Here is a 16,241-nt window from a genome sequence, read left to right on the forward strand (position 1 = left end):
CGACGTCATTTCCTGTAGTCACCAAAGTTAATTGTGTTCATTAAAGGCATAGATTTTAAACCACACTGTGTATCATGCTATTACAAAGACTTAGTCATACCATATTTAACCACATAGTCTATCTAAAGCTATGAAAAATGTTAGTTATTCTAATTAGTAGTACAAAAATATGTTCAATCAACGTCTAATTGGTGAGTTTTGTTGATTTAACCATGCTATATAAATTTAAGATTTTAAGTATAAAAGTGTTAATATGTTTAGTACTTAAGTAAGTAGTTTAAGAATTTTTAAAAAAATTCTAAAAGATGTATAAATACTGTTAAAAATTTTTTATTTAAGAATAGACTACAGTTTTAACTGAATTTAATATAAATATAATGTAAAAGTCTGTTTTAAAGACATGTTTATATGTTGCAGTATTTATATTTTTTCTTGCTGGTTTATCGTTAATTTATGGACAAAACTCTACTATACAAGCAACTACTGCTACGACTATTGTAAATCTACCATCAACGACTCGTAAGTATTATATACAGACCAAGTAACTAAAAAATACAGGCAGTAGTTACATAGTTGAACAATCCAAAATCAACATTTAAATAATTGAGAAACAATTTAAAATTGGGCTTCAAACACTTTGTATATACTGTGTTTAATTAGTTATATTTTAAAGTGTAAATAAAATGTACTTTTTCTAAATTGCAATACCCGAATTTAAATGTCATCTAAACACATTAAATTTTTGTAGCCCGTCCAAATTCATGCCAAAATGGTGGTGCATGCCCGAATGAGTTTCTTGAGGACGGGATTTGTACAAATTGCACTTGTCCAAACGGATACTTGGGTGTTCAATGTGAATTAGTTTTAATCAGATTGAACATTGAAGTTACTTTTGAATCAAGTAATGTTGTAGGAGATACAGATAACATTGTTCAATCTGTAAGTAATATGTTTTGTCATACTAATCTAATCTTTTTATAATGAACTAATCTATGTGTTGATACGTTTCGTGATTCTTGATTTAAAAGAAGTTTTAAAAAAATGTACAGTTTCTAATAGATCACATAAAATACGATAAAGTTTATTAAAATAGGCACACATAACTATAGGCTAAGCAAGGTTTAGTATGATAAACACCTTTTAGTTAACAACGCATAAGATAATTTGCTCACTAAAATATTTTAAATATAGGTATGCGATTTTATGTGCGCAGTTTCTATATTTATTTTTATCATAAGGTTTATTTTTGATGCAATAAATCCTTTAAATATAACTGTCAACTTTAAATGAAATCATTAATATATATTAAATTTTTTTTAAATTTAGATACAGAATGACTTACTGACAAATCAACTTGTTAACATCAACCAAATGTTATTTAACAACACTTTAACAATGAACATTGTGACGCATATTAAACGACAATTTAGTTGGAACGATTCAACTATTATCCAATCAGAATTGACTGTTAATTTAACAAGAATTTTTACGCCAGAATTTATAGCAACAATATTCGGAAATTCAAACGCAAGGTTTATAGAACTAACTGTAGGTAAGTAAGTCAAATAAGAATTTCAAATATTAATAAAACAAAAATAAAATTCACATATTTGCGAAATGCAAAAGATCTTAAATTTATATAACATGTAAATTATTTACTTTGCCCTATTTAATTTAAATTAGGACTATTTATTATTTTTGTTTATACCATTAAAATACACTTGTTTATAAGCTTTTAAGGTTATTATATAACTTTTTCACTTTTAGGTAAACGTACTTATTTTTATCTCAAAGTTAAAATTATACGAATTTTACTAAAACTTTGTAAATAAATATCTAATAAAAAAAATAAAACATTAATTTTTCCAGACATCGACGAATGTGTTTCGTTGTGGTCAGACTGTGATGAAAATGCTCGATGTGTCAATCGAGTAAATGGGTTTAACTGTTTATGCTTGCGAGGATTCACTGGGAATGGAAGAACGTGTACGGGTAAAACATAATAAATTGTTTTTTTTGTCAAACATTTTTTTTTATTGATTTTTGTTGTTTAATATATTATTGCTATGGGTGTGTTGTTGTGACGTGTTTAAGCTATCTGCAAACTTCAGGCACAAGGGGCAAATAATGTGGCATCTGTGATACTCAAACCCAAACCCATATACCAACCATTAATTTTAAAGAATACTTATAACACCAACCACATTTTTTTTAATTTAATACATTTTTTGTCTATATCTTTATCCTTGATGCGGGAAAGTCGAATGCGCGACCTAATCATAGAGTAACATCAGTTACCCCGACCCAGTCTCGAGTTGCCTGTGTTAGTTTGGGATAATATTGATTATAATTGCCCGATAATTATGCTGCTGATTAAGTGCTGGCTCAGCAGGAGTTTGTACCGTTTATAGCGCCTTACTCAAGGGCGCTACAGCATGAGATCAATAGGGATTGAACCCACGATCTCATGTGTGGTGTAGCAAGTGTTCTTATCACTACACCGCGCTTCCGGTTAAATCTTATATTAACAACTTTTATTTTTTAGAAATTGTATGCAATCTTGCCTCTGCTCCTTCAACTCCAAGTTTATCTACTCGAACTATTGCTTATGAAAATGGAACTATCATCGAAAACCCGGGTTCTATTTTACCGTTTGGTGTCACTATTGAGTTTAGTTGTCAAAGGTAATAAATATTTTTTGCAACCAAATGCAGTTCATTTAATAAAACCAATGTAGTTGTTTTAATAATAACAAAAGTTCTTCAAAGTTATAAAAGTGATATGTTATTGCAAAATTTTGCTTATGTAACACACTTAATAAAGAACCGAAATAACTCAATTTTTTTTACATATGATTTTTACAAAATTTTAACCTATATTTTAGAAATTACAACTTGGTGGAAACAGTTACAGGCAATCCTTCAACATTGGTGATTGAATGTACGGGAACTTCACCTAGATATCAGAACAGTAATTGGTCTGGAACGGACGTTACATGCAGTATAGGTAGGCATTGCTAAATTTTACCAACACTGTAGTGACATATATTTATTTATGTAATATTTAGTGTAGTATTGTTACTATTCTTTGTTTTGCTGATAGCTGTTGTTGTACATTACATAATCATGATTAACCAACTTTAATTTGACTCATTTTTTGTACTCAAACTACATTACATCAATGTCACAACAGCATTACATATATCATAACAACGAACAACAAAGGAATATAGTTCCTAATAAAAGTATTTATCACATAATAAAAGTATTTATATACTTCGCAGATCGAAGTTTCGGGATTGCCATCGCTCTATCTGTGCTTAGTTGCATTCTTATATTTTTGGTTATCGGTTGCTTTTGCGTCAACCACTGCGTTAAAAGGGAACGAAAATTAAAAGCAAACCGAGAGGAAGAAGATATGGCATTTGAAACCTCAGTCTTGGAAGGACAATAAATATTTAGGTTGCTTAAACATAAATCTATGTTTTCTTGGTGTTCAAAATTTAAACATTAAAAACTACAAAATTACAACCCTACAAAAGATGTTCTATTTTGTATAAATAAATATAAAAAACAAATTAATTAAATATTTTTGTACAATCTCATTTATATGCATACAGATATTGTAATGCAAATTGAAAATCGCTTAGTGTACCTAATAAAACAGTGTTAGTTTAGCTGAAAAAAACTAAATGTTTATGATCATTTTTTTAAACTAAAAACAAGCTTCGAGTTTCATTAAGTCTCATGTAAAAAATATTTTGTTGGTGGTATCAACACCCCTAGAATTCTTAGTTTGTAAATAATCTTTGTAGCGTTAAATAAAATTGATTATCAATGTAAAAGCTTTATATTGCATATGGAATCTGTATTAATATATATACACAATAAATGATACTATACAATTGGAACCAATAAAGTTATGATTGTTAAAATACTTCATTGCATGTTAAATAATACTGACTTATAATGAAAAAGTTGCTTATTGCATATTTTACGTAAAGGTATCAAAAAACTTAAGGCAATATATAACTGATATAAGGTAAAATACACAATAACATGAAGAGGGCAAAAAAAATTAATAAGAGTAAACTTAACAAAAAAGAACAATACTTGAGAATAAATATTAGAAGGTAAATTTTTTAAATTTAAACATCATAAAATTAAATATTTGGCAACAGTTGAATACAAATATTTATAATACTGAGAAACAATTAATTAAAAATAATCATGTGTTTAAATATTTAAACAATTTCGTCTTCTATATAAGCTGCGTTGTCATATCCCGAATTGTTGTTCATGTTTTCATTGAATAGACTTTCCTGGGGCGTTTCCTCCGGTTCCTCGGCTATAGTATCTTCAATACTTGCAGCTGCTAGAATCATTTTCGAGAAATGTGAGTTGGGATCGTTTAGTAGCTTGTCCGGATAATCAAATTCAGCAACCTGTAACATAGATTGAATGTAATTCACGATATCCTAATAAAGCTCTTAAGGTTATCATTTAAACTTAGCACGCTAAAGGTCTTACTCTTCCATCGTCCATAACGAGTATCTTGTCACAAGTAAGCACAGTGTTAAGTCGATGTGCGATGGTCAGCATCGTGCAGTCCGAGAACGCTTCCCTAATTGTATCCTGCACCAAACTGTCCGTCTCACTGTCGATCGCCGCCGTCGCTTCGTCGAGCATGATAATTTTAGAATGCCGCAAGATGGCGCGTGCCATGCAGAGAAGTTGTCTTTCACCGACACTGAAGTTTTCGCCGTTTTCGACGACTTCAGATTCTAACTTGTCCGGAAGTTCACTGATCTTTAAAGTAATGCAAATTTCAAGACACTAGCAAAGTTTTAAATTGGATTACCACCCTTTAGGATATAAACAAAGCCTTGGGCTGCATATTATTTTTATACCATAGCTTTCATATGAGTTCTCTCTAACGCCATCCAGAGTTCGGTATCCGAATATTGCCCGAACGGATCAAGGTTGTAACGAATATTGCCAACAAATAAAACTGGTTCTTGTGGTATGATTGACAGCTTTTCACGAAGTTGTTTCAAGCTGATGTCACTAATGTCTACGTCATCAATTATAATTCGACCTTGATCTAACTCGACCAAGCGAAACAAAGCAGTTCCAAGCGAAGATTTTCCTGATACCAAAAAAATTTAAAATCAAAAATTTTTTGCCATTATTATGTTTAATAATTATATATTAAAATTTGTTTAATGCATTACCAGACCCTGTTCTTCCAACTATTCCTATCTTTTGGTTTGACTTCACTTCAACTGAAACATTTTTTAACACAAGAGGCAAGTTTGGACGATATCTCATCGAAGCTTTTTCAAACCTACATATAATATATTACTAAATTTATTTAAAGACCACCCAAGAAAAATATTTTAACAAAATTAAAGAAATGTATATATAAATTTTAATTTACAATAATTAAAACTCAATAGGTTAGATTTAACCAATAAAAAGATAGCTACTCTATTCTAATTTGTATTTAGAAACTTATATAAACTAAAAAATATTAAGATGAAAAAAAAACATTTTTTTGCCCTCACCTAATTTTCCCATGTTGAGGCCAATCTTTTGCAACTTCTGTGTATTTCTTTGGCTGTTCCTCAGGTTTGCAGTTTTTAATGTAGTCATCAATTCGTTCAACTGAAGTAAAATATGATTCCGTCTCAATTCCAAACCTAACTGTTACCTGGAATAAACCATTGATCTAAACATAAAAATGGATGTTAAATTTTACTTTGTCTTGTTTAAAAGCTTAAAAAATAAAGCTTTTATTTGTTGTTTTATTATTAGTACCTTGTGTTTATTTAATAAAATTGAATTTAAGTTAACAAATAAATATTTTACAATAGAATTAACAGTTCTGTAAATGTTTAATATATTACCTGAACCGCATAAATAAGTGCCAGTCCAGCAAAAGATGACGAAGTTTCACCTAAAGTTGACGGAAAATTTGTAGAAAAAACAATAAACAAGGCCACAACAAAAGTTATTGAAAACGTTAAGGCATCGCCTCGAACTGTTAACCATCTTAACGCACACAAGTATGAGAAGAACGGAGAACTATTCTTATTAGTCAAGTCATCGAATCTAAAACAGAAAACAAAATATTAATAAAATCATAAAAAATATTTTGCAATATTTATACTTACTCTTCAATGACGTCTTCGTTTTTATTGTAGGAGTGAATTGTACTTAAACCTTGAACGGAAGAAGTCACGTGAGAAAACCAGGGCGATCTGTAATAAAAACATTTTTAAATCCATAAACAAAAACTACCTTTTTTTTAAACACATAAAATAATAAAAACAAATTGAAAAAAACTTTACGACTTTTTAGCCAACAACTATAATTTTACACAATTTTTTAAACCTTGTAATATTATCCAATCTCTTCAACTCTCTAAGCGCAGGTCTAAAAAGATGAAATATGTACCCAAAACAGAATCCAAGAATTAAAACCGCAATTAAAAACCACGGAAATACAACTCCTATTGTAACTATAGTAAATACCACCAACCAGCCCTAAAATAAACAGATTAAAAAGTTTTAAACAAGATCAAAAGTAATTTTTTTAAGTAAATAAAAGTAATGCTACAATGCTACTTTGGACAATTTTTTTTAATTTTAAATAATAAAAACGTTACTTGTTGTAAAAATAAGTCCATTAAATGCGGAAGTCTTACATCCATTTCGTCTATATCTCTGGAAAACCTAATAAGTCATTTGGGTGTTAAAAGTATAAAAAATAATTAAAACGTTAAGAAGCCTGTAAAGACTTGCAATTAATCTTTGTTGATTTGTATTAACAATATATTTATTACATTAAATACAACTCTTTGGGCTTAAATATTAAAATAAATTGTTATTTGACACTCATAAAATACCAATAATCTAAAATACTTTTATTTAATATTTGGTAAATTATGTTAACAATATAAGTTTTACATTGATCACAACTTTTATTAATAAAACATTTTAAAAAACTGTCTTTGCTTGAATATAAAAAAATGTTGACATTGTTATGATAAAAATGCTTTATAACCTGTTTAGTATTCTTCCTGTTGGAGTTGTATCAAAAAAACTCATCGGACTCTTAAGAACAGCAGAAAATATCTGATTATGCAAATTCGTGGCAGCAAGAACAGTTGTATAAGTAAAATACCCAGATTTAACAAATGAGAACAAAAAAACAGAAATCAATATAAGCAAATATATCAGCTGAAATATTAAAAAAGGATGTTAAGTTTTTCCATGTCAAATTTGATACAATTTTAAGTTTTACTGGTTCTATTGAAACATATAAAACCTTATTTTAATATACAAAAATCAAAATATTTAAATTAAATTTAAATATGGGTTTTTAATTTAGATAACTTTTCCAAAATGTCTTGTAATTTTATTCTGAATTATTATCATACTAAGTTACCTGAAAAAATCCCAGACGAGGACTTGATGTGATATTCATATCAAAGCAAGTATTGTTTGTTATATTATCACCAAACCTTGTCAATTCACTTAACCCAGTTCTTCTAACAAAGTTTGTTGAATTACAACTTACAATGTCACCACCGTTATTTAACCAAACTGATAACCACCAGTTGCTAAAGGTCACTATGAATATGAAGAAACAAAAACAAAACATAAACAGAAACATCCGAAAGAATCTAAAATAAAAAGAAGATTGTAAGAAACTCAAGTAAACAATAATTTAATTCTTCAAAATATTAACTTTCATCTTATTTAAAATAAAAATTTAAATACTACAAGAATAATCATTTATACGCAACAATAAAATCTATTCTACGTCACAATTACCCTCCAGAAGCTCTAGTATAAGTTGCATAAGTTGCCGCTGATACTGCCCCCACTGATTTTGTTTCCTTTTCAATCAATTTATTTGGCTGTGTTTCTGCAGCCAATGTTGGCAAATCTTAATTAAAAAATATATTAAAAGTTAAACATGATAAAGGAGTAATTTATCTTTACAGTAAGTTAAACCACATATAAAAACATAATCTAGTTACAAAATACATCCTAAAATAAACTAATAAAAACCGTTTTCATCCTCCTCAAATATTTCTTCCACTTCTTTTCCAAGATTTAATTCCAAACCATCGATTTCAAACTTAGAGATCGACCTAATACTTGTTCGAGTTCGACTCTGTCTCCTAAATGATCTATTAAACTTGATATTTGCGTCGTATATATCTTCTGTTAAGATTTAAAGGCAAGTATTAAATAAAAATGTAAACTCTACTTAAACAAAAACTATATAAATATTAACATGTGTTTAAATTTAAATAAAAAACTGCTAATAACACTTCCTGTTACCTTTACTTATTATTGATGTATCGCTTGTTGTTCTTTGTCTGAAAACTTTCTTGATAACTTCCTTATCAACAACGTCTTGGTTCTTCTGTTCCTTTTGTTTCTCCAAATAAAAGTTTCTACAAAAATTAAATTGTTAACATAAAGATTCCAAAGCCAGAATTAAAAATGTAATCCTTAAAACACTTAATAGTATATTAATATTAACTCTACTCATGAAGTGGTTGTAAACAAGATTTTTAATGTCTAGAACATAAACAAACACTAGTTAAAGCCATACATATATATAGAATTACAATACTTTGATTATCTTACTTGATAAGTTCAGCATAATCGTTATTGTTTGCCATGAGTTTATCATGAATTCCTTGCTCAGAAATTCTTCCTTCTTTTAACAATATTATCTCGTCACAATCTTTCAGATATTGAAGCTGGTGCGTCACAAATATCACTGTTTTGTCACTTAGTTCTTTCTTGATGCACTCAAAGAAGATATGCTTGCCAACATGAGCGTCTACAGCTGATAAAGGATCGTCCAACAAAATTATATCTCGCTTGCTATAGACTGCCCTTTTAACAAAAACGAAAGGTAAGTAAATGTAAAGGCTTATTATATTACGCCTTGTTTAAAAAAAAGGGTAAAAATGAAATGTAACTTTAGGTGTTTAGTTTTTGTACAATGTATAAAGCGCTTTTAAAAAGTTGAAGCCTACATTAACATATATATATTTAGTATATTTGCAAAATACCTTGCCAAACTTATTCTTTGTTTTTGTCCACCAGAAAGGTTAATGCCTCTTTCACCAATCTCTGTCAAGTCACCATCAGGTAAAACATCGATATCAGCTTGAAGTGAACAAACTCTAATTACTAAAGTAAAATATTTATTACCTTGTTTTATTTTATTTAAAGTATTTAACAAAGAGGATTAAAGAATATGATAAAATACCTGTTGATTTGGGGTCAGGGTACGAAATAACGTATAAAAAACGATTCGCTAAAAATGAGGTCGCATTTTTAGAGTAATTATTAGGTTCAAGTCATAATCTTCGTTTTTTTTGTAACACTTGACGCGTTGCATGGCATTTTTAAAATGTAACGTATTGTTAAACAATCGTTAAGAATATTTTGCATGAAAAACGAGACATTTTTAATTCTTTTAATTGCGCAACAACTGAACGATCTCGGGAGCGAAATTTACGCATTGCCAAAACATAGAAAGTTATTGTTATTAAATGCCCTATAGTAACCTACATTTACGCAGGATTATGATAATGTAATTAAATTAGTGTAAAACCGGTGTAAAATAGATCGTAAAAATATACACGAGAGTTTTATCATTCCCTGAACCTTTTTTGGTTGATTCGCTATTTCTAATATATTTGTAAAAAACGATTCGCTAATTTTAAAAAACGATTCGCTTTTAGCGAATAGCGACCCGTTATTTCGTTCCCTGGGGGTGTTTAATAAATTTAAATAATTTAAAGTTTTAAATGTGTTATAGTTGAAAACAAATCTATTAAATTCACAGCAATAGTTAACTTAGTATTCATAAAAAAATTCGACACTTTTTAATTACCGTTTAAATATTTTACTTCATCATAAGGTAATCCGAACAAGATATTGTCCCTTACACTTGCATGAAAGATCCAAGCTTGCTGTGGTACATAAGCCATTGTTCCATCCAACCCAATACTCCCTTTATGGATTCGAAGTTCACCAAGTAACGATGAAATAAATGAAGACTTGCCACTGCCAACTGAACCGCATATACCCAATAACCTATAATATTTCAATGCAGAAAAAGAAAGATACTTAGTTTAAATGATTCTTGATACTGTGCGTTGCTTTTATGCAAAGATAAACCTTACACTTAAATAATTCAGATAATTTTTTTATTAAAAAAAATATTTTTACATATTTTTTTTACAAATATAAACTAAACTTACCTTTTTCTTGGTACATCCACATTAATATCAAAAAGTACTTTTGTTGTATTTTCTTTATTTTGATTTTTCATTGTCTTCTCGCTTTCCTTTAACATAAATGTCTTATATTAATATATGCCAACAGGACAAAAAAGGTCAAAGTTTGTGTTTTTTTCAAAAAGGTCAAAGTTTGTGTTTTTTTCAAAGTTTGTGTTTTTTTTAAAGGTCAAAGTTTGTGTTTAACGATACAAACTTCTGCTGAGTCAGCACTTAATCAGCATCATAATTATCAGGCAATTATAGTCTTTATAATATCCCAAACTGCCACAGGCAACTCGAGACTGGGTTGGAGTAACTGATGTTACTCCATGTTAAGTCGCGCATTCGACTTTCCCACATCGAGGATAAAGATATAAAAAAAAAACTTAAAATTTTAACTTACTTCAGTTTTAGCCACTACATCCCAACCAACAGTAAGGTTTCTATATTCCACCGCATTACTAGGATCCAAAGGTTTGTCATAATACTCTGTCATTTCTTCCATTTCAAGTATGCTATCAATCCTTTTAAACGTTACCAGCGCCTGCAAATTATATCAAAGCAATGACCAAGATGCTTCTTACTGTTATTGTAAGTTAAGTGCGCTAAATTTGGTGTTTAGAGGGAAAAATAAAAAATGAATTACTATAATACTTTTGTTAGAACAAAATATTGAACAACATAGTTGATTTTATTTTTTTTGGGAAATGAAATTACCTCAGCCAATGATCGTACAGATTGAGGAAGAATCGCCATAATAAAACGTAGTGAGTTAAACACACCTACGATAGTAAAGGCCTAAATATAAAATTAAAATGATTTTTTTTTAATTTTTTTTAATGGTTTAACAGTTACTACAAAATTTTCAAAAAAAAATTTAATATTTAAAATGTGATAATTTTTTGGCTGAAAAATTTTTAAATAAATTTCCATTTTTTGTTATTATTTTTTTAAAACCTTTTATATTTTAATTACACAAAACCTATTTGTGTTACTACCTACTACAATAAATTATCATACATATACACTGGAAAAATTATGTAGCTTTAATAGCACGCACCTGTGTAGCGTTTAATGGGTATCCCAATAAGGTATGAACCAAAAATGTAACAGCAGTTGAGACGATAGGTATAGTGGGGATTGTGCTGATTTGAAGGCTTGATACAAATCCACTTTTTACCAACTCTTTTTGTTCATTTACTCGCATCTCACCTAACCAAAAGAATATTTACTAAAATTTAACTCATTAAAAAAATTAGTTTTTTGCTTAAAATATTTCAGCAAAGTGTAAATTATATTTGGTTATTGTGTTTTTGTTTTAACTTTGAATATATAATAACCGGCAGCGTGGTGTAGTGGTAAAAACACTTGCTACACCACCATGAGGTCGTGGGTTCAATCCCTACTGGGTCATGCTGTAGCGCCCTTAAGTGAGGCGCTATAAACGGTATTACCTCTTGCTGAGCCAGCACTGAATCAGCAGCATAAATACAGGGCAGTTATAATCTATATAATATCCCAAACTGCGAAAGGTAACTCGAGACTGGGTTGGAGTACCTGATATTACCCTATGTTTAGATCGCGCATTCGACCTTCCCACATCGAGAAAAAAGATATAAACAACAACAAATTTAAAAAATGAAAACGCCCTTTTAATAGGTACTTTACAAAGTAAATTATTTTATGTAACGTATACGAAATAGACCTAACAATTTATATTTTTTTACCCAATACTTTTGCAAAACTCTCTTCCCAAGCGTACATTTTGATCAACTTTATGCAAGTCAGAATTTCATTCATCATCCGAACTCTTGAATCAGTTATTTTAACACAATTGCGACGAAATTTTGACAACAACTTTCCAAATAACATCTACAACAATAAAAAAAATTATTAAAACAATATTTATAGCTAAACAAAAGTTATTACCCATTAAAAAACAAAAGCCGAAAAAGTATATTTAAAACATAACACAGCAATAATCATTCAACTTATATCTAAATACTAAAAACAGCCTTATTCTTTTGATTACCTGAACTGGCATAAACAAAACAAAAACTCCAAGGCCAATTAGAGCAGTCCATCCAAGGAAAATGCACGAAAACACTGTTACCATAACAAACATTAGTGGCGTGCCAAAAAATATTCCCATGTAAAGAACCATGTCTAGGATACGTTGCCCGTCGTTTGCTAATAGATTAACCAACTGTAAAAAACAAATATATGTAAACAGAAACATAAAACTTTAGAAAAATGTATTTTCATGTTCAAGTAAAATTTAAAAAGTAAATGCAAAAACAAACCAATGTGTTTGGTAAATAAGACTTTGCATAGAAAAGTGTATGTATATACAAAAGTTTTTTTTTTTTATGGAAACAACATTAAACAGCATTAGACATTATTATGTACAAAAACTAGATATTTAGGCATTATCCAAAAATTTTTTTTCAATTTATAAAAGTAAGTGACTATTACCTCTCCAACGGACTTGTCTTTTAAACTTCTTAAGTTTACAACTTTACGAAAAACCATTGAAAGAACGGCAGCTCTAGCTCTGATACCAGTTCTATAAACATTTTATATGTAAGGGTAAAATGAATAAAAAACAAATAAAAACAAACATATTATATCATTTTTAAAAATAATTTATAGTTTTTTTAATAAACATAGTATATTACTATTCAAATTAGTAAGTTATAAATATTTCACAATTTTAACACGATGCGTTTTTAATTTTTTTAACTTGAATTTTAAAATAATGATTAAACTTTTACTAACCTGTAGTTTGAAGAGAAGAACAGAGCAAAAAACAAAGATCTGACAACTTCTGTACAAAGCAAACCAATGCTTAAGCCGATCCCGTAGCCCAAACTTGGTGATTCCAAGTCAGCATAGGCAATTAATCGGTTTGCCAAAAAGGCCTAAAAATAATGAGTATTAAAGTGTATTGACACTTATGGTTTAATATGTTTAAGTTTACAATATACAGCTTTAAAAATACAAACAAACAATTCAATAAATTTTTTATTTTGTTATTTTAAAAAAAAAACATTAAGGCTAGTATTTGTAGCCATTAAATTTTTTCTTACAAAGATTCTTCAATTTTTTAAACCAAGTAAAATTATATTTAATATAAAAGTGTTTACTAAAAAACAAAGTGTTTACCGGTCCAGCAAAAGCACCGACCAGGGAAATCATTTCAGCAAAAGCTGCAACGATTGTTCTTGTTTGAATAAATTTGTACATTGCTCGTTTTATTGAAGGCTTTCCATTATTTTTGATTCCATCTTCTTTGTATATTCTATTTAGCCTAAAAAAAATATTTTATACCAATTTAAAAAAAAAATTAATTTAAAAAGATACAAATATAAAATCAAACTAAAAAAACAAAATAATGCAAAATACAACTAAATTTTTAAAACATTTAAAAATATATCGAAAAACATAAAGTTTTTGCCCTTATAAAACATATAAAGATACCAACTATTACCTTTGTGTGTTATATTCAGCTGAATCATAATAGGAAAGTGGTGGAACATCCTCAATATTTAAAACCTTTTTTCCTTTTTGAATGGTAGGTGACATCCACGAATAAGTCATCAGTGAGAAAAAATTAGCATTATCGATTGGCGCTGGTAACATATTTTTCCTGAAAATTGAATTAAAGATATTAAGAGTTTTTAACATACGCCTAATGTAGTAATTTACTTTAAAAAAAAATATCTTAAAATGTTTACAATTTTTTGGGAATTTTCGACATTCTGGTAGCTTTTAATTTCATTTTTTGTTGCAACAGCTTACATAGCAAAAAGCCTAATTTAAAATGTTAATGTTGTTCGAATTAGACAGGTCATTAATCACCACATATGCACATTGTACGGTTACAGTTATCAAATGCAAAGAATAACAATGTGTATCGTATTCTGTGGTATATTAGCTTTTTAATTTACACAATTTATTAAAGAAAATTAATATATAATCACCGACAGCGTGGTGTAGTGGTAGGAACACTTGCTACACCACACATGAGGTCGTGGGTTTAATCCCCACTGATCTTATGCTGTAGCGTCCTTAAGTGAGGCGCTATAAACGGTATAAACTTTTGCTGAGCCAACACTTAATCAGCAGCATAATTATCGGACAATTCAAGTCTCTATAATATCCCAAACTGCCAAAGGCAACTCGTAACTAATGTTACTCTATGTTTAAGTTGAGCATTCGTCTTTCCAACATTGAGGATAAATTTATATACACAAAAAGAAATATTACATGGTAGGGTGAAAAGTTAATATTAGTCGGGATTAAATATATAGGTGTGTAAAATATTTACCAAAGTTTTCTGGGTGATATTTTTTACCCTGAATAAACCTATTTAAACCTTGTTGACCACGTGATTCAATATGTCACCGCTTGAGAAGTGTTATCGTGCATAAAGTTTAAAGTATTAGTTGGGCTAATAACAACGCGTCATAAATTAAAGGGCAAAGCAGTGGAAATTCCGCTTAATATCCAAATGTGATTCATTGGAACGACCTTAAAAAAGCTTAAACTATTCGTTATTTTAACTATGTATTTTTATAATATTTTTTACAAATTAATGGCAAGGATTTTGCATTTTTTGTAACTTTTTTAAATATGACATGTAACATTAGAATTAGGGTGCCACAAGGTTGGGTGTATGCAAAAAATAAATACTGCTCAAAAAACTACTACGACATGCTTGACATAAAATATTAAAACTTACTTTTTAATGAATCGAAGTGGCTTAAGGGATTGCATCGCTCTCCAATACTTGCCATGCTTTGCGTCTTGAGCATATACGTCATTAGCCGTGATGTCACTGCTAGTTACGTCACCGTTAGTAACTCCATTTTTCGTATTATGATTTTGTCCCTCTTGGTTCGACATTTTACCTTTAAAATTTACACATTTATTCGGAACTAAAAAGGTCATACCATTTGTTTAACTTAATACCAAGCGTTTAACTTAAACTAATTATATAATAAGATATTGTACATACGTACGAATAACCTATTTATTTGCCTGTATAACTATATATATATACAACTGTCTAAAATGTGCAGACAATTAATAATCACAACTAAAATTCTGCAAAATTTAACTTAATCAAAACAAAGATTTTCTGAGAATAGTAATGGACTGATATCACGATTTCACCTAGTTTGTAATGCTCTATTACCTTTACCATAAAGTAAACGTGTTGTAACGAACGCACAGTTATATACGGGCATTTTAATTTTTTAAATTGCTAATCAGTTAGGTTTAACAAAGGCTTACTTTTTACTGCGTTTATAAACTCAATTTTGCCTTTGCTTAACTATTGGAGCGTACAAAATATTTCAGATTTCGCAATGCGAAGCAATGTTTTTTTACCCAAAGCAGTTTCTTTATTTTTTTTTTGCTTTTTGTGCATTTTTTGTGCAATGTCATGTTGTAGTTTTATGCTTGCATACGTATAAGCCAATTGCTTTTAAATTCTGACAGTGATTTATTTCTACAGCATGGCGTATTTTGTTTTTAGATTGTGTTACTACCAACCAATAATAAAAGGCATATGTGCTAACGCGGTACGTTATTCAATAGACTCACATATATTCTAATCTCAAATAACTCAAAACAAAAGCTATCGGTTAACTACATAAAATAAGTTAAACCCGCCTTTAAGGGTTAAAGTAAATTCCATTCTTTTATAAATCACAATCGTATATTGCTTAATATATTCTTATAACTCTATATAATAAATTGTAACTTTATCAACTAATTGTTTATTTACCATCCATTTTAAACCAATGTATTTTTTAACATTAATTCGAAAGCAACACAAAAACAACCTAATAATTTTGTACTTTTAATAAACTCTCACTACAATGTTTAATTAATGTTTAAATGTTTTCAAACAC

At 29.0% G+C, this 16,241-nt stretch overlaps 2 protein-coding genes across 5 annotated transcripts; one reads left to right on the forward strand and one right to left on the reverse strand.

Moving 5' to 3' along the window:
• The first annotated feature begins 50 nt into the window (after positions 1-50).
• LOC145753169 (uncharacterized) lies at positions 51-3,902 on the forward strand. The gene is made up of 8 exons (XM_082569569.1): positions 51-191; positions 418-519; positions 749-939; positions 1,327-1,552; positions 1,870-1,992; positions 2,546-2,684; positions 2,885-3,006; positions 3,284-3,902. Exons 1-8 carry the CDS (start codon positions 170-172, stop codon positions 3,451-3,453), a joined length of 1,095 nt encoding a protein of 364 aa, XP_082425695.1. The 5' UTR covers positions 51-169; the 3' UTR covers positions 3,454-3,902.
• LOC145753167 (ATP-binding cassette sub-family C member 12-like) lies at positions 3,738-15,492 on the reverse strand. 4 transcript variants are annotated; one of them, XM_082569566.1, is made up of 28 exons: positions 15,065-15,492; positions 13,811-13,969; positions 13,486-13,630; positions 13,099-13,241; positions 12,796-12,886; positions 12,353-12,526; positions 12,048-12,192; positions 11,381-11,532; positions 11,038-11,118; positions 10,724-10,864; positions 10,303-10,388; positions 9,933-10,135; positions 9,103-9,199; positions 8,669-8,923; positions 8,357-8,472; positions 8,081-8,236; positions 7,841-7,955; positions 7,452-7,689; positions 7,068-7,243; positions 6,670-6,736; positions 6,396-6,547; positions 6,176-6,262; positions 5,909-6,113; positions 5,567-5,730; positions 5,234-5,346; positions 4,910-5,148; positions 4,530-4,808; positions 3,738-4,444 (listed from the first exon to the last, which is right to left on the reverse strand). In XM_082569566.1, exons 1-28 carry the CDS (start codon positions 15,271-15,273, stop codon positions 4,244-4,246), a joined length of 4,389 nt encoding a protein of 1,462 aa, XP_082425692.1. In that variant the 5' UTR covers positions 15,274-15,492; the 3' UTR covers positions 3,738-4,243. The 4 variants fall into 4 exon arrangements, with proteins under 4 accessions (XP_082425692.1, XP_082425691.1, XP_082425693.1 ...); XM_082569565.1 differs by having other exon boundaries at positions 3,740-4,444; positions 9,103-9,223; positions 15,065-15,491; XM_082569567.1 differs by lacking the exon at positions 15,065-15,492 and adding an exon at positions 14,058-14,610 and having other exon boundaries at positions 3,740-4,444; positions 9,103-9,223.
• Between the last annotated feature and the right edge of the window lie 749 nt (positions 15,493-16,241).

Source organism: Corella eumyota, chromosome 5 (genome assembly GCF_963082875.1).
Source record: "Corella eumyota chromosome 5, kaCorEumy4.1, whole genome shotgun sequence".
In the NCBI taxonomy this organism is placed as follows: domain Eukaryota; kingdom Metazoa; phylum Chordata; class Ascidiacea; order Phlebobranchia; family Corellidae; genus Corella; species Corella eumyota.

Coding starts and splice junctions, on each gene's coding strand:
- LOC145753167 (XM_082569565.1), bottom strand. CDS start 15,273: ATGACCTTTTTAGTTCCGAATAAATGTGTAAATTTTAAAGGTAAAATG. Junction 11,533..12,047: donor GAGTTTTGCAAAAGTATTGG/GTAAAAAAATAT, acceptor TCTTTTGGTTAG/GTGAGATGCGAGTAAATGAA. Junction 7,690..7,840: donor TATACTAGAGCTTCTGGAGG/GTAATTGTGACG, acceptor TTTTTATTTTAG/ATTCTTTCGGATGTTTCTGT.
- LOC145753169 (XM_082569569.1), top strand. CDS start 170: ATGTTCAATCAACGTCTAATTG. Junction 520..748: donor AAATCTACCATCAACGACTC/GTAAGTATTATA, acceptor AAATTTTTGTAG/CCCGTCCAAATTCATGCCAA. Junction 1,553..1,869: donor GTTTATAGAACTAACTGTAG/GTAAGTAAGTCA, acceptor TAATTTTTCCAG/ACATCGACGAATGTGTTTCG.